This window comes from Prorops nasuta, unplaced genomic scaffold (genome assembly GCF_024137725.1).
Source record: "Prorops nasuta isolate Cenicafe-Biocafe unplaced genomic scaffold, Cenicafe_Pnas_1.2 PNAS00004, whole genome shotgun sequence".
Taxonomy (NCBI): Eukaryota; Metazoa; Arthropoda; class Insecta; order Hymenoptera; family Bethylidae; genus Prorops; species Prorops nasuta.
Genome location: NW_027116801.1, coordinates 4,088,066 through 4,106,154, shown reverse-complemented (window position 1 = coordinate 4,106,154; position 18,089 = coordinate 4,088,066). Strand labels below are relative to the sequence as shown.

Below are 18,089 nucleotides of genomic sequence, written 5' to 3'. Positions count from 1 at the left end.
AGAGAATACTGGACGTAAATTAAATAACATATAGATTTATCTTCACATTTATATCCACGGATATGCATACATGATAATCATAATGATAATATTAAGAATATAATCTAATAAAATAATGATAAAGTTAATAAAAATAAAAAATATAAGGTTTGGGAATGAAAATAATGGAAATAAAATAAGGGTTCGCTCGCGATGAGGAGTAGCGCCATCCTTGAGTATTGCCAGAAAAGTACGCAATTGCCGGACATAAAGCTTCGACTGTAAACTCTACAATCCTTGCCTTCTTTGTGCCCATTACAAAAATAATAGTAATAATCATAAAAATCGTAAGATTAATAATTAAACAAGGTACGGACAAACCCCGGACTAACGATGACCCGTTTTCGCCTCGAAAAGCCCGACTAATTATTCTATTTACAAATGTGGGATCAAAAAATCAGTTACGATCCCATTCTAATTTTGCATAATGTACAATTTTCAACGACATCCCGTCTGTATATACAATAGATCGATCAAACCTCGACGTAATGTCGGGTAACGCATTCCTTTCATTTTTTCATTTACTAATATATATATATATATATATATATATATATATATATATATATAAGAAAAATTTGTGTATTTACATGAAAAAATTAAGTATATATTAATATTATCATTTATATTTATATAGCTATAAATTAACGAGCTTACTCTCGTCTGTCAGTATCTAAAAATGGTAATTATCCCCAGTGTTACCATTGCTAACCCGGTTGATCGACTCCGCAGTGAGAAGAGTTCGGATGTACATATACACACATACAAAATCAATTGAAAGACCAAAGTATCGTTGAAACAATGTTACATAACAGTACAAATTGACCCAATCGTCGATTTAAAATGAAATAAAAAAAACGAAATAGAAAGTCCAATTCTTCGGTAGTTACGAAATTAAAATTAAGAAAATCAAAATCGAAGCAATCAGCGAAACTGATCGATTTGTCTGTTAATGATTGTACGACGCGCACTCTATTTATCAGGTTTCTGCGGAGCGATCGTCTATGCCTCTCCTATATAAAGTGTTCTACCACCATAGAGAATTGCACGAAACCCCGTTTTTATTTGTGATACTACGTTTGTATAAGTGTTTCAGTTTCTCGTGTAAGTGTGTGTATGTGCATGCTTACCTCGCAAGAGAGCAGAACGAGAGAGGAAAGTGTAAGTGGAGTTTTGTCATATCACAGATTTACATTGAATTGTGTGGATTGTTGTAGATTTTTTTCGTTGATGTAGTATAATAGTGTGAGTGTGAGTGTGTGCGTGTGTTGCTGGTACGCTTAGCGGAAAAAGCGGTGGACTTCTCGCGCAGTCACCCCATCGCTAGCTCCTCTTCAATTGGTCATCAGTCAGCGAGGAACCGAAGGTTTATTTTACAAAATCTGCCGGACCAATATTAGTCCCACGAGTTAAAGTTCCCCTTTCGGAAGAGACAAGCCACGTTCGCGAGCTTCGGGGGAATTGGATCCCCGTGGCTCTAGCCCCAACACCACCGAACGTCGATCACCTCTTCGTCCTTTATCGCCCTGAGAGTCGGAAGGCAACGTAACTAGCCGTGCATCGCGAGGAAAATATCTATCTTTAATCGGATCCACCTCCGAAGTACGAACCAACGGAGGACATCGACATTCCTGAAACGTTGCAACCGAGTCTTCGGGCTCGGCGGAAAGAGTGAAGTATAAGGAAGGGAAGGAAAAGTAGGGGAAAAACTACAAATTCATCTCTTCCTTCTTTTCCACCCTGGAAATCGGAAGACAACGTGACCAGCTCCCAATAAACAAAAACAATTTTCAAATCAGGCCCACGAGAGAAGCAAGAGCCGAGGAAAGACATGGAGGCTATTGAAACGTTGCATCCGAGTCCTCGGGTTGAGTAGAAGGAAGAAGATGACAAAGTTGGGATGGAATGAAGGGAGAAACTTAAAATATAGCCTAATACCTAACCTATTTATAAACTAACGACAACTTACAGAACGAATCGACTACTCCATAGCGAAAATACTGTGATACGAGTTTGATCCGTGAATCGCGAATCCTCGGGCTCTGGACCGGAAGTTGCAAAGAGAAGCGACGTGCGAGAGTCCTGATGGAAGGCCAATGAGAAGATCGACCGAGATCCAGAGCGTTTGGAGGTGCGGATTTCCGGTCCCTAGCAGCCTAGGTTCCTGAAGCTCAGAAGCTGGATGCTCTGCCGAGGTGCAGCAAGGTCGAGGCACACTGCAGAGCCGGTGCTTCGGGTCCTTTAGACGCCGATTTTACGCAGCTGTCCGCGCTCCTCGAGTCCCGTTGCAACAGGCCGCCCTGAAGAGTTATTTGACCAAGAACAATTCTGTGCTCTGGTGTATAGATCTCTCGATAACTTCTCCCTGTTTCTCTCTCTCTCTCTCTCTCTCTCTTTCGCTTTCTTAATATACATGCCTATTGGTTAGAATTATCGCTCGTTTCAATTTTCATCAGTCGCTCGGTTCAGACCCTTCTAATGTCCTATCACCGCCCTCCCCCCCCCCCCCCATCCCCAATTATCACTCCCTCTTTTTCTCGTCTGATCTCTATTCAACGTTCCACATTAAAAATCAGTATCTGCATTTTTTCTAACGTCTCATGATTTCTTTTCTATAGATAACACGGACGATTCGTTTCTTCTCACCGAAATTAATCAATCGCCTAGCGAATTAGACTGCACGGTAGTCGAGAGTTGTCTAGCGGATTCTACGTGCGCACCTGTAGCAACATGTTGGCGAAGTTGCTGTTGGTGAACTTGAAGTGACGTTTGTCGTAGAATTTGAGCAATGCTGGACTGTATGGGTGCTTGTCCTTCAGGTGCAGGTAGTGCACTTCCGGTTCCTGCGTCGTGTGTCCGCACTCTTCGCACACGTAAACCTGATACAGATAAAGAGATTGATTTATAAATATGTATGTATATATATATATCATTGTTTGTTGATATTAGTTGGCAAAATCTCGCGATAAGAGATAAAAATGAGGAAAAAATATAGTTTATCGATGATCGTACCTTTGTACGACGTTCTTTGTAAGCGTATTGGTGTTGAACGCCATGAACCTTGAGACAGTGGCTCTCCAAGGAGCATCTTTGGGTGAAACTTTTCTCACAGAGGTTACACTTGTACGGCCTGACACCAGTGTGCGTTCTCGTGTGCCTCTTCAGGTCGAAGGTGTCGTTGAACCCTTTGCCGCAGAAGGTACATAAATATCGTTTCACGTCACTGTGGCACTTCATGTGACGATTCAAAAGTCGCTGCAGGCTGAAGTTCTTGCTGCACACTCGGCAAGTGAAGCGATTCGGGTCATCCTCCTGTTCATAACCCATTCGTACATTAATCGTTAAATTCTCAAGAAAAAGTAACAAGATAAAATTGTAAATGCCAAGAAATTCGACGGTTCAATGAATTCGTTAAGCGAGCTTTGGTGGAATTCCAGATACGATGAATATTAATGCTGAGGAATATATTAAAATTGAATAAAGTTACCTTGCCAGGTGGTGGTCGCGCTGTTCTCTCCTCATCACGGGTAGCAGCTTGCCTCTGGCCTTCAATGGCCAAAGGATTCTTGATCCCGTGGCCACCATTGACAAACTCCAATTGACAGTCACCAGGTAGCCCCAGCTAAAAGGGAAAAAAAAGAAACTTTAGATATTTCCGCTCCGACCTGGATCTCTATTTACAACTCTACGGATGAAGCACTCAAGTTGATTGGCATTGCATAATGTGTAGTGTGAGATAATTTAACAATGGTCTCATTCAAATGGATAAAGGCAAACTGTTTATAAAATTCTTCAAAGAATTTAACAAGATAAAACTAGGGTGGAGGGATAAAAAATTGATTTATTTTACGCTCCGGGACGAAGGTCTTCGAAGAGCGTAAAATAATGAGTCGAATGCATATATGCTTTTGCCGAGATCAATCCTAGGTGCTTACCCTTTTTTGAAGGACACCGACCCGTTGGGTGATCGGTGGTTCCCCTACGTTAGTTTGGTTTCCGTTCACCGAGTTGCCATTGACGCCTCCTGATGGACTTGGCGCATGGTCCATCAAGCCGCAAGGTGGTGATGTACTGGTCGAGGCTGCGTCCAAGGAGCAGCTGGCTCCTCCAGGACTAGGTAAACTGCCACCCACGCTACTTCCGGAGTCCAGCTCCAATCCTGCAATTAGCATTAAACGAACACATAGATCAAATTCTGCTGAAAACTACATTGTGAGAGAAACTCTTAAAGCTCTGATTAAAAAAAGAACATACCGCTTCCGGCGAAGCTCAGTCCAGGACTCAATAATCCCTGATGTTGCTGGTGATGTGGCGAAGACGCTGTGTTCTGTTGCTGTTGCTGCTGTTGTTGCTGTTGCAACTGCACCTGAATCTGTAATTGCTGCAGCTGTGGTTCTGCTTGGTGCTGATGGTTTTGGCTCAAGTGCAGGGCCAGTTCTGGTCGTTCCTTTTGCAACGACTGATAGCCAGTTTCTGCGGTTGAGTAAGCAAGACTGGCCAATTTCGAGGTGTTAAAATGCTGAGGAGCTGCCGTGTAATGCCTGAAACAGCGAGGTACAAATTAATAAAATCCTTTGCAATATTTATGAAAAGTACAGTGGTCCATGAACCAGCATGATTGGTCATTGACAAAACGAGATATGAATTGTATATGTATAAGGTTACCTCGAAGTGTCGAAGCTCCTCGTGAGAGCCATGCTGTGCTCCGGGAAAGGATCGACGCTTGGCTCGACAGGAGCATTGATCTGATTGTTCTCCTGACCGATCCCGCTCCCGGCGGAGGCGGGCGAGTGCAAGGAGTCCTCCAGCAAATCATTGCCACCGTCCTCAGCGGGAAGTCTCGGTAGAAAGAGGTCCGCGGCGTCGCTTAGGCTCTCCAAGAGGGCCGTGTGATCCGACGGTGAACTGAAGGTCAAGGTCGCCGTAAATTGAAGAGGATCAACCACGGCACCAGTCACCATGTCCACCATCATCCCGGAATCCGTCACATCGTAGGCTCCGTATTGGCCCGACAAGAGATCGTTCGGCTGGATCTTGTAAGCTGACAGATCCTCCTCTTCTTTCAAGGTCAACCCGTAAGAGGCGCACACGTTCTGAAGGAGCGAATACTGTTTCCCCTCTTGGGCACTGTACTGAGAATTCACATCCTGCTGGCCGGTGTCACATTCCATTCCAACCGCCGGAGAAGGCGTCAAATAATTGTTGCCTGCAACAATTTTATCGTTGTTTTATCAAAGAATCGAAGCGAAAGATATATCATTTTGTTGATGGCTCTCGGAAGAGAAGAAGGAACGGGGTTTTCCGAATGATTATATCGATGGAAAATTGTTCTTTGTACGTACAGTTTGCAGTAGATGAACGGGAAACATAAGATGTAAAAAATGATGCGGTATATTGAAATATGGTGTATCGCTGTGCTGTGCGGCGACAGCAATTTTGATTCCACATAAGAAAAATATGATTTTGTTATTTCGTTATTAATTTAATTTCCGATTTTCAATGTTTCAAAATTAACGGCTGGGGCTACACTGATCTAGACTCTCGATGCTTGGCTAGTCAACTGCGCGAGAGCTCTAATACAAATATAAATAAAAACAATCCGAGCTCGTCTGTTCACATTCTCACCGACTGTGTAATGTTTCGCGCTAAACCGTTGGTTCGTAAATTGTCCGTGTGCATTGATTCCTTATTAATTGTACTGCAATTATTCCAAGAAGGTTTCTTTTGTTTTTGCCGCGATTAAATAAAAGCACGAGAGAGATAATATCAAGTGCGAGGAAGAATCGATGAATTAATTATAATTTTAGTCGAGTATAATTTTGTTAGAATTCATAATTCTCCTCGCGATCAGATAAATATTCATGCACAAATCAGTTCAAAGTCATTCCCACCGGTGAACAGTGACTTCTTGGAACGTAATTGCATTATATAACGCCTGGCGATTATGGATAATACCAGTACACGTGTTGGTATATGGTTTCTATTACGCTCCGAGTAAATGTTTATCAATGATCGTAGAATTAGCTAGTGTAACACATTGCATCATTAATAATTCACAATTAAGTGGATCGATGGGTCGATTGGATAAGGCACAGGTTAGGATCTAGAGGGAAGCACGATCAGTCTGGTAAAAATGGAGACGGAGAAGGAGGAGAGCTGAGTACGCGAAGAGAGAACAACTAAAAATCACTACCTTGAGTTCCGTTGTACTGATTGGCGAAGTTGGCGAGGTTATTTCCACCTTTGAGGGATTCGTAGAAGGGTGGGAGGGAGCCAGTGGGTGGAGAACTGGGACCGTAGTTTCCTCGGCCCCCGTTACCGCCAGGATTCATGCCACCCCCAGCGCCACCTCCGACGGCCCCGCCGCCTCCACCCCCACCACCCCCGCTACCACCAGCAGAGTAGCTTCCACCACTCGCTGAAGAACCGGAAGACGAGCTACCGGAAGAATTGGAGGAGCTGGCACCTCCACCCCCGCCTCCGGAGCTACCACCGCTATTTCCGGCATTTGTCGAGCGTCCCAATCCAGCGGCAGCGTTCGACACACCATGATGACCCGAGAGTCTCATGGCGAGCAAAGGTCTCGCAATGGAATTCCCAATTCTCGAGGCCCTCGCACCTTCGCGTCCTCGTTCCTCGTCCTCCTCTTTCCTCTTGGGCACCGCGTAGTCTATCGGCTGATCCTGTTCCGGCTCCTGCGGCATTTCGAGTTTCGCCGCCGCCTCGTCCCGCCTCGAGCTGCCCGCTTGCGGAGGAACCCTCTGGATCACGGAAACCCTCGTGGGAGGCTCCACCCGTGGTGCTTTCGGGGGCGATTTTGGCCTCGGTAGAACCAACTTCTCCCCGTGGAATTGGGGACCATCGTTGGGTGCTATCGGTGGACTGCTGTACTCCTTTCTCTCGGCCCGCGTGAGAACGTGACCTCGGCTACCGTAAGGCACGTCCCCTCCGAGGATGCTGGAGATGAAGCGTCGCGGCGTTGGCGTCCCTTGCCATGTCGACGCCGAGGGTGGTCCCGGGGGTGGCGTCGATGCTGGACTGCTGCTACGTAGAGATTCCGGACTCGTCGCTCTGTCATCCTCCGTCTTTTCTCGATCTGAAATTCATGAAATTCCTTATTTACTTTATTCTGATCCAACTATTACTTTATTTCATTTCCAACTCTATTTCTTCTTGTGTAGAATATTTCCATAGTCGCGCGCGTGTTCACGGTGTATTGTATACATATTTTTTGTTAGATAATGTAAACGTATACAGTGGGTTTCGAGAAGGAAAGAAGTTGCAAAAGCAGTTACCGAGGTCGAGCCGAGAATCGGAATGGATTCCAGCGCCGCGGGCTCTGCGGAATATTTAATGCGCGTTAGCGTCGTTTCAGCACTTAACGCGACCCCTGTCCTCGCGAGATACTTGTCGATTTACGAGCAGCCTTGGAGTAACCTGGTAACCGTACTACAATACTCGTCCTTCCAGCTCCGCCCAAACGGACATTTTCTAATCCCGAAAAAAAAAAACAATATTTTTCTCAACGGAGCTTCAAAAAATTCCGTAAAAAGCCGAATGATCGGTTTATATTTCGCCACCTCGACATTGATAAGAATGGGGAAAGAAACAGTTGTGCGGTTCAGGGAGATTTTAATCCTTCGGAAAAGCTGTTGGAGGACCGGTTGGACCGGTGAACTATAAATAAATTTGCCAGGGATACTTAAATCTTTATTCGATTATACTGCGCCCATACGAATAACATACGCACACAGTGATAAGAAATGTCACAACGGTACTTCGCAACCCTGTAACTGTAACCAAGCTTTCTATTATTCCACCGTGTCGACTGGATGAAAATTTTCTGATTAGCGGCATATATATTTATCGATGAACGCGCGAATAATTTTTTGTGCAAAGATCGAGAGATTTTTGCATGTAAAACTTGAACGCGTATATGCATAGACTGTCTCGGATAGATTACGGTCTAAGTGTCGTTGGGAAATTTATTGGTTGGTTTTAAGGCGTGGAAAGCCCCGGTTTAACGTTCTCTTGACTTTGACAGAGCGAATGCGGCACGAGGACAAAACAGCTCGTGCGGAAACTAGGAAACAACGGCCTCGAGGACGAGGTTTTTGCTCCTCGACGAATTATTAACAGCTTTGTCTCGTATTTCTTTTTCGCGCCGCGATGGAGAAAGACTTTTTCACCGGAAAACCTTGTATAGCGTATCATTCCGATCCCTCGTGGATCGCCCGATCGTCGAGGAGACAACGAAACAAAATGGAGCTCGTTCCATCAAACGTTCCAGTAAAATTCTCGAAATGTCAGAGTTCTCGATGACCGGTAGTATATATAGTGTTTGCTTCCACCAGGGTCAGCCATTTCTCAACCGGTGCAAAACACTCCGCGTGTCTCGTAAATCTTGGCTACGCGATAATTGCAAGAATGATCGTTATAGCGATCGTAATCGCGAATGTTAAAAGCTGGTTCACCGTTGGAAAAAAAATAGACTAGAAATCGCATTTGTTATCACGGGGACACTTTGAAAACTCGTTGATGAAATACATGGCAAATTGTACGAACTCGTTTCGAGAGTATTTGGACTTCTACATTGATTAGTCGAGATGGTATAAACTTGATGATAGAGGAAGGGGGGGGGGGTTATAGCGTGATTGCGCATATGAAGGAATTGGCAAATGGGGAAACGTCAATTTTTCTCTAACGTTGGAGGCGAAGGTTGCGAGGCTTCAAGGATACGGCCCTGAGCCCGAATTCGGCAAATCCCAGACTTTTTTTTCGATTTGCGCAATTTGGATTGCGTCAACAACGAGGAGGATCCAAAATGGCCGACCGTCGCGCGTTAGGCAATTCTCGTTACGCGAACACCGAAAATCTCTTGTACTTTAAAAGCGTTTACTTCGCTCTTCTCCCCCCATATAATCGTCCCAATAATTTTCAGGACTTATTTATCTTCCCCTTCTGATCCTTGAGTAACCCGAGGGAATTCGCTGTCTGCAAAAATGTTCTCGGACGCTTCGTGATAAGCGCGATCTTCGCATTCTTCTTTGTGAATCTCCTCCTTCTCTCTCTTTCCAGTTTGCTATTTCTCTCGCACACATAGAACTCTTTGCCAGAGAAGCCAGCAGTACATACTTTGTCCCTGCCTCGGTACGGGCGAGCTCCAATCACGAGCGAGTCCTGCTTCTCATTTCGTTTTCTCGCGTGTAAGAGTCCCCTCCTAAGTCCCCTCTGCCCCTCATGGTCCCCACTCCTCACCCCAATCACGAATCTCATACGGGTACCGGTACTCCCAGGAGCCTCTCGATTCAACAGCAAAACCCTTTCAAGCCTTTTCTAAAAATATCAATCGCCATTTCAATGACTCGAAATAATACAAGGCGAAATAGCAGGCTAGAGTGCAGAATTTTCGCGAATTCCCTAATGCGTAGATCGTAATGTACAGTGGTTTAAAGAGAAAGAATGATAGTTGTGAGTATATACTTGAATCGAGAGAGATGAAACGAGTATTTAAGGATACTCGACCTACTTACGCTGGACCAATACTCAACGAGGGATAGAATTTGTTCAATGTCTTTCCACACCTGGGAAGATTAAAGCTTCTTTATCATTCCTTGTAATCTTTGCTACTAGAATTTTTAAAATATCTATATATGTCTACCGCTTATCACTAGATCAGTCTTTGGTGCATGATAAGCACTTCTTTAAAGAACCTTTTCAAGTAAATGATTATCTCTCCCAGAATAATTTTTGCAGAGATGCAAAAGATTGTTAAAGGTAGAAAATTAAACTTTAATCGCAGACTATATTCGGGCGCCTTAGACATTGCACATTGTAATTTTGGGTTAAGCAGTTGCTACCTCTTTCTGAATTGGTTCAAAGAAATTCAGTTATACACAAAATATTCAATTTTGTTAAATATTTTCTTTAAATTTATAAAAGACTCTTCCATCTTATAAAAAAATCTGCATAAAAGGTCATTTATAACAGATATCCCGCTTAAGATACTCTAACCTTTGCTTGCAGAGATGTTGAAAAGTATCTTCTCAGATCTTCACTCGTTCGATACATCATTTATCTCCAGACCACTCCTCAGTGGCGAATATACTTTTACCTCCCTCACCACAGAGGCAGAAAAGCACCTTCACCATTCGCAGAGGCTTCGGTACCAGGATCATTTACACAGACACCGGCTATCCCCCGCACCAAAATCAACAGAAATCCTTGCCATCTGGCTTTCTCCACTTGCACGCTTCATTCTTAACTCGCCCAAAAAGACTGTGACGAAAGGTAACCGATGGACAGAGAAAAAACATGATTTTCTCATTCCAATCCGTATCACAAGTGGAGTAGTGCAGACAAACAATAAACTGATCAATAAATATGTATTTATAAAATGAGAAAAGTTATAAACAAAAGGGTGAAATATTTGATACGAGAAAGAGGGACGACTAAAACGAGATGCAATGAGGCGAGACCAGGTATAAAAGTGATAACGCGGTGTGGATTACCTAACCTGGTGGATGGAGTGCGTACGTGGTGTCACCTTGATGTGCGATGCGTCCCACGCATGGTACCGCTACGTAGATACCCAGTTAACGTAGCTGGGACACACGCACACAAGCTTATCACCTCTTATTTTCCTCCCTCCGTTCACAATTACTATACACATGAATGAAGTCCATCCGATCATTTATACACCCTTGAAGCTTCCTGCGTGCGTTTTCCTCCTCCGGAATCCTAGAAATTCATAGACTACGCCTAAAAGCTCTATTTTCCTCATAGAATCCTCTCTATATATACGAGAATAAACGAAATACAAATTTACTGCCATCCCTGATTCTGTCAGATGGATAACCAAGCGTATATGTGCATGGGAGACGCCTCGCTCGCGAGGATCAAAAACCTAACCTGTCAAGCAGGTAAAGGGCTCCGCGGGAGATCTCCAGCGAACCTTTTTCTCCATTCTTCTCCGCACAAACGTCTCAGTTTTCATCACGAAGAAATTCTTGGGGAAAATACGCGAGAAGGGCAAAGATTCTATAATTATTGTGAAAATATACGCATGCATCAATGATACGCCGGCAGTCAGAAATAAATAAGAGAATTGAAAAAATTGGTATTGGATTCTGGTGAGGAAAAGGAGTTTGCGCGAGGTAGAGTCGATAATGGACGGCAGTGACGCCGACGTTTGACCTTGGCACTCGGTGAAAAGTCGCAAAAGAAGCTGAGGAAGAGGAAGAGGAGGTGGTGGTGGAGGAGGAGGGGGAGGAGGAGGAGGAGCGATGGCGTCTCGTACTGGTTGAAGTTGGTGAGGTGGATAAAAGTTGGGCGAGGAAGAGTACAAGGTGAGAGAAAATGGAGAGAGAGAGAAGGTAAAATGAGACAAAATGATGTTGAAAAGATGGTGGGGCCGTGGAGGCCGCAGAAGCTATATATATACATATATATATATATGTATATGTATATATATAGAAAGGGAGGGGGGAACGGTGCAACGGGGACCGGTTGTTCGTTGCAGCAGTAAATATCGATGCATATGGACTCTTCGTATAATAATTATTGAGTAACGACGCTCGCGCGTCGCGTCGCATCACGTCGTATGTCGTGCTACGCTGAGCTAACTTGAATTATTCAGCAATGTCAAGTAATTGCGACACCGCTGCTTCACAGTCAACGGATCTGTAGTCTCTGTTCTCAGGTCGAATCGTTCATTTTTATATAAGAAATCCAAGTGAAACGGTTCTTCCCACTGTATACAGTTTTTCAGACAGAAAATTGTTCTTTTCTTTTACCAATTTTGTCAACGCATGCACGATGCTTTGTTTTTTAGCTTTCTTCACCTTTGACAGATCTTTATTACTCCTATGACAATGTCTCTCGCTGAACCAGTGCTATTAATTTTAACCTCGTTAGCAAAACAATAATTTGCATTCCTTGCAACATATATAACACAATGTACATAACTATTACATTGCGTTTTAAAAAGATATTTACGATTAACCTCCATCGACAAACTAATATTATTTTTAGGAGGATTAGTCGATGGTTTTTATCGGTTAAATAGAGCCGACGATATGCGTAATAGCATGAAATATTTATGCGATCTAGTAGCTGGAGAACCAAGTTTAGAGATCGGTATCCAAGTGTTTTCTGCACTTGGCCCCCTTGCCTGGCAAGAATTTCGGTCACGGCCCTCTTGCGCCATTAGGCTCTCTCGCTCGATTCAGACACGCATACGTGTGTTATTGTCTACGTGTATTCGTGTTCGTATTTGCGTTGCCTCTCCCGCATCGTCGCGGTGCGCTGAGAGAGTGAAAAGGCGCGTGTGTACACATATACATGTGTATAGGCAGTAACGCACACCACGAAGCGCTCCCTGTAATCGTACCTGTTCCCCAGACGATACCTGCTTTCGACAGGAACCTGTTCCCTACACGCAGGGCCGCTCTCGTTTGTTTCGTTTGGTTTCGCCTCCGACACGAGAACACCTCCGAACGGTTATCCACCGAGAGCCACCGACGTCCCTCAAGTTTTTCACAAAAACCCAATTGCACAATCCCGATCGATCGATACTGTCATCCCCACCCCCGCACCACCACAACTTTCTATACTCCGCGTATAGACAGTTATTCAACCAGATGAGCGCGTGCTCGAATTTTTCTCGTTGCATAAACTGTATTGCGGACTTATGTAGAAACTGAAGCTTATGTAAAGTCGAGATGACGATTTCTGTAATGACGACGTTACAGCGGGGGTGGGTGGGGGTGGGGATGTTCTATAGAGTGTAAAAAAGACAGTTTTTCGAAGGTTCGGATTTGAGTGGCTGCGTAAAAAGACGTGCGGATTTCGGTGGGACTTGCGTCTATGTGTGTGTATATATACACACATATATATAGATATAGACTTAGTGGGAGGGGAGAGGATGAAGCAGCGTTGCATTGTAATTCGTCACAATGGCTGCACATCCTGGTGGCCTTTGGCACAGGTGCACGTCAGCGGCCGTGCGATTACCTGCGTGTCAACGACAGGTAGCGCGCTACTACACACGCTCACACACGCACACACGTACGAGCCAATTCTCTTCCTAGATCGGAACACACTTCACATCTCGCTATTCCGCCTTCGCTTCAATGAATTTTGCAACTGGCTATATCCCAGCACTGACACAAAACAGTTATACCTGACGTAAGAATTTTTACTGCCACGCGCGCTGTGTTTCACTCTTGTATATATATATATATGTGTATATATTATACATATAAATACACTTTATGGTAAACCACCTCTCGCATAAACTTCGATTCACAACGAATATATATTTTCGTTAATTTCTCTGAAGTCATGAAATGCATGGTAGTAGAAATTATACAAGAGTTTTTATTTCTTTGTATATATATATATATATATATATATGACGCGACTCTGATTGGCCGAGTTTTAACGACACAGTTCATTCATTGCACGCAAGAGACACCAATCGATTATTTTTCAAGTTATATAACTTATTGGTGACAATGTATGCTCGATGGTGATTAAACTCGTTTTTGTCGCTTTAACGGAACGCGAAGAATCGGTGGATGGTTGGAAAATGGCGCCTAGACACGAGAGCAGTTTACGTCGAGGACATCCAGGTGTATGTACTATGTATATTACGGAAAAAGGAACGAGAGCTTAAAACGCGTCATTGCGCCCGAAGCTGGAGATCCGCTTTTGGTATACGCGCGAGGAATAAGTGGAATGCGCGTGTGCTGCACGACAATCGTACAAATGCGATTCCCTCTTCGGTTTTCTGGATCATTCGCGATCCGTGATAACACGTGGGGTCGTTGAACTCACTTGGTTGCTAAAATTGAATAATAATTCGATTTGAGATAAAAATAGGACGAAAATCAATGGGTTATTGTTATAAGAACATTTTTTCTTAGTCTGAGTTTATTTACTGTTTTTCTTCTTCATACTAGTCTTAGATATTCTTATTGAAATGAATTAAGATTAATTTATTATTAATATTCACAATTTTTTCAATGAGATATTTACACAGTGCCAAAAGATTTCTTGATTTGATTTATTTAGTCCGCTTTTACATTGATATATTGGCTGATATTTCTCTTCGCGTACACAAGTTTTCAAAGAGAAAATAAATTGTGGACGGATATACGAGAAGAATCGGTTTTGAGGGTTGGTAGGAAAGAGAGAAGCAACAACGATTGTTGGCATCGAAGTTCCTGCAAAGGCAAGATCGAGTGTTTCAGGTTTTCTGCTATATTAAGCAGCTCGTCCTTCTCTCCCACTTTTCTCGCCTCCGTGCAACGCCATGCTCGATGCTGGCTTCTAATGCCGCTAGGCTCCTCTCGCCTTGGCCGTCGCGCGAACGGCCCCAGACTACTTGCCGTGTTGAGGTTACTCGCCAATAACGTTGCGCAACTTTCTACAACGAGAGAATCTTGCGTCGATTCGTAAGAGCAACCACGAACCAAATATCCAACTTGAACTTGCCTCTGAAAACCAGTCGTTTCATCATTCGTCTCTCATCCATAATAAATATATACCTTATCAAATTTCTGTTCAGCATCACTCGTTCTCCCATCAAAGTTTCTTATTTCTCCACGTAAGTTCTGTACTTTCAAGATTCCTATATTTATATGCTTTTCTATAAATTTATTTTTTCAGCAAAATCCTTCTTCGCCTTATTTTCTGTTTCAATCCCTAAACTTGTAAATATTTTCATCAAAGGTCCCGTCGATCGACGTGTTTATGACACGTTGATGGTTCGCTGGCCAAAGACAACGAATAATTATGCCACAGGTTTTTTCCCTTTAACGATGACCCTTCTACTTCGATCGAATTCACAGAACCAGCAGCGAAGTAGAAGAAAATTCAGATCGAGATGATGTTGCGAGCACCGGAAGAATTGAGTTGGAGCGAACCTGTAATACTCTCTTTTGTTGTCAAGAGTTTCAAGAGACTCGTTATGTGGTACTGCATTGCATGGTTAGAAAGATGCCGCTTGTGCAGGAGATATCAACGCGAAATATCTTTCCTACGCGGGTGATTTCAACGGATCGCCAGCCATTAAAAGAATATTTCGCCTCAAGATCAAATTGGAAGGTTTTGTCGCAAGTTCCTCATCGCGTAATTATATTTACAAGTAACAGTTTAATACTCTTGCTTAAAAATTCGCCTGAGCAGGATGATCGTAATATTCCAAAGTGCGCTTGCATAGCGGCTGAAGTTTGGGGAGCAGCACCTGCGAGTTTCAGGGCATCGACTTTTGGTTTCTCGAAGCTCGTGGCGCGATTAAATGCGAGAGATAGAAAGAGCAAACGAGAGAGACGAGGATAAGGTAAAGGATAGTATAGGAAGGGTGGGAATAAATGAGGGAGAAGGATAAATAAAAGAAGAAGGAGAGGAAGAAGAGTGTCCGAGTCCAGTTTTCTAAACCAGTTTTAAGGATCCAGTTTTAGTTTGGCACTCACCTTCCTCCTACTCACTATACCGTTGTGAATCCTTCAGCTAGTTGGAACGAAAACCCTAACGAGAGGATCCTTGCAAATTATGCAATAGGTAACAGGTGAGGATTCTCGCCTTTTTCTTTCAGAGAAAACCATATCTTTCGGATCGACTGATCGATTTCGAAAGGCCGAGGACGCGCTGGATAAAAGAGCATTTGTAGTTTGAAAACTGCAAGCAAGCACCTCGATAAAATATACGAGCGACGAGGCGAATCATTTATGGTTAGATAAACATTGAACAGCGAGATTAATGATTTTAGGCAGAATGGAACAGAATGTTTGATGAGGAGTTATTGGGAAAATGATTGTTGCTTAATCGCACGAAGCTCGCAGCATTGGAAGAAAGATATATTCTGTATTTGCATACGGTAAATAAAATTGTTCGGTACGTTTAAAAGGATGGAGTCACCTAACACAGGATACCGTTGCTCATCGACGAACGAGACGCTTAAAAACCTGACCGTTGTTTGAGGACGTCTAAGTCAATAGTTACGCAATTGCAGTCTCATGTGGATACCTAGCGGAAAATATTCTGCCGTACCAGTAAAAACAAGAATTATGTCTCTTGTTCCGTCAATATATCCTTTATACCATTCAACAAAAATCCATCCAAAAATAAATTTCATGTCTGCAGCCTTATATAGATAGGCACTACCACCGATAAAAAGCCTTTCATTCTATTTCCTACATTAACAATCTTTTTTGCTGCCTTCTCAACCTCGCGAATTTCTTCAGTTTCAACCTGGCTGGGATTAATTTAAGCACGGATAAATTTGCATGAGGTTGCAAAAAGTGAGAATTGGCAGACACGAGGGTCAAGTCGTTCGGATTGCATCGTTGCGATTGCTCGAACGTGATTTATGTACGTGGTGAGTAGTAAAAGAATATTTTTTCTATTCTGCCTCATCTCGACACATTCCAGCGCGTCTCATTAATGCGACTCTCCTTTTTGATGCGATTTGGCAGCAAAATGAACCGTTGTAAATTACCAGATTAAATAATCCAATGACCCAAGTGAGAGAACTATAGTGGGCATATGTATAGCTGCACGAAGGTAACTCAGCACGCGATTTATATGCGAAACAATTGCAAGCTTCATGTATTTTTGTCCGCTTCTCAATTAACGCTGATATATCGAGATCGAGTCTTGAAATTTGCAACGGCACCTGTGCTATCCGGCAGCTGCAGGTGAATTCGCCTCCTGCGCGCGAGTTCCTCGCTTTATTTGGCGAGCCTTTGCACGAAGAGACGATCCCAGTCCTGAAGAGTTGGCAAACCTTTGTATCTTCGACTTATTCTTTCGAGAAAATGGATCAAACCGCATATCTTCAAGGTCCGGTCGAAGAGGGCCGATGTTATGTCAGAAACGTTCCTCCAACCCGTCATATCGAGTCCGGGAACGCGTTGGACACGTTTCTGACACTATATGTTTGGAAAAAGTGACAGTGGCGGATCGAGTTTGAAGCACGCTGCGGAAAATGGAAGAAAAACTTACATTGGTGTTTGTTGACGATGAGACTGAGAGGTTCCGAGCTGCTAAGTGGACTTTCCTTGCCACTGTTAGGAGGCGGACTCTTTCCAAGATGTTGAGCCTCCAATAAACGTAATTGCTGCTGATGCAGCCGATTCTTGATAAGAAAGATTTTCGGCATCCTGCCGGTTGAGCTTTGGTCCTTTCAAGAACGTCACTGCACCCGAAACTTCACTATTTCATTCCACGGAAATCCCGTGGCCGCACTCTGTCCGCCACGAAATATCACGACTGCTAATCCAAAAACTGCAAGGTTTTCAATATCTTCGCGACAAGAGAAATACTGTCACTGATCAATCTCGATCGGACACGAGATATCAGAGCCGGCTAGCTCTGAAATCCTTAGGGACTACCGTAAGGGGATGCGGAAATCCAAAGGCTGACAAGGAGCCTGCATTGGTCACCGTTCCATCAGTTTCGAAAATTAAAAATCCTCCGCATCCATGCCTCCAATGCTGTTTGCCATTCGAATCGTTGGGCTCGATGAGGGGGTTGGTTCTTGGTAGATCACGGGTTTACAGTTATGTTAAGTCGCGTAGAGCGGCTCGTCACGATACCTATCGCAAGGCTTCTCGTGAACGACTGACTAGTATGACTCGATTCTCCGTTGGGATTCCGGGCCCCAATCATGCGCCGTGCAGTGCGGTCCCCACTTCCTACGGGTCCCCTCCCCCCCCCCACTTCCCACTTCAAGGAATGTTTTATGGCCCCCAGAAGAACCACAGTCCGTCCGAGCCCCCACCTTCTCTATTGGGCCGGCAGCCGTAAACTCGACGGCACGGCACCGGCGGCACCGCTCGTCCACCGATCCAAGCCAACTCTCTGCCTGGCTGGGCGTTTATCTTAAAGCCCCATCCACATTTCTCCAAGAAACATCATTCTCCAAAACTCGTTTCTAATAAATACATCGCGATAAATAATGATAAACCTCCCAGCAGCAGAGCTTCCAGCAACGTAACAATTTTTATCATGAAAATGGACAGAACGTGCGTATGCACAGGGGA

The 18,089-nt window shown here is 43.9% G+C and overlaps 1 protein-coding gene across 3 annotated transcripts; it reads right to left on the bottom strand.

Annotated features, from left to right (window-relative positions):
- Positions 1-19: 19 nt before the first annotated feature.
- LOC136772881 (transcriptional regulator ovo-like) lies at positions 20-17,646 on the bottom strand. Of its 3 annotated transcripts, none has more exons than XM_066726116.1 (9): positions 17,050-17,646; positions 6,233-7,135; positions 4,705-5,245; positions 4,294-4,580; positions 3,975-4,198; positions 3,527-3,661; positions 3,052-3,351; positions 2,760-2,918; positions 20-2,339 (listed from the first exon to the last, which is right to left on the bottom strand). In XM_066726116.1, the coding sequence occupies exons 1-9, from the start codon at positions 17,204-17,206 to the stop codon at positions 2,211-2,213; spliced, it is 2,835 nt and encodes a 944-aa protein (XP_066582213.1). In that variant the 5' UTR covers positions 17,207-17,646; the 3' UTR covers positions 20-2,210. The 3 variants fall into 3 exon arrangements, with proteins under 3 accessions (XP_066582213.1, XP_066582214.1, XP_066582215.1); XM_066726117.1 differs by having other exon boundaries at positions 3,996-4,198; XM_066726118.1 differs by having other exon boundaries at positions 4,023-4,198.
- Positions 17,647-18,089: the final 443 nt, after the last annotated feature.

Coding starts and splice junctions, on each gene's coding strand:
- LOC136772881 (XM_066726116.1), bottom strand. CDS start 17,206: ATGCCGAAAATCTTTCTTATCAAGAATCGGCTGCATCAGCAGCAATTA. Junction 3,352..3,526: donor CGCGACCACCACCTGGCAAG/GTAACTTTATTC, acceptor GGTTATGAACAG/GAGGATGACCCGAATCGCTT. Junction 2,919..3,051: donor ACAAAGAACGTCGTACAAAG/GTACGATCATCG, acceptor TATCTGTATCAG/GTTTACGTGTGCGAAGAGTG.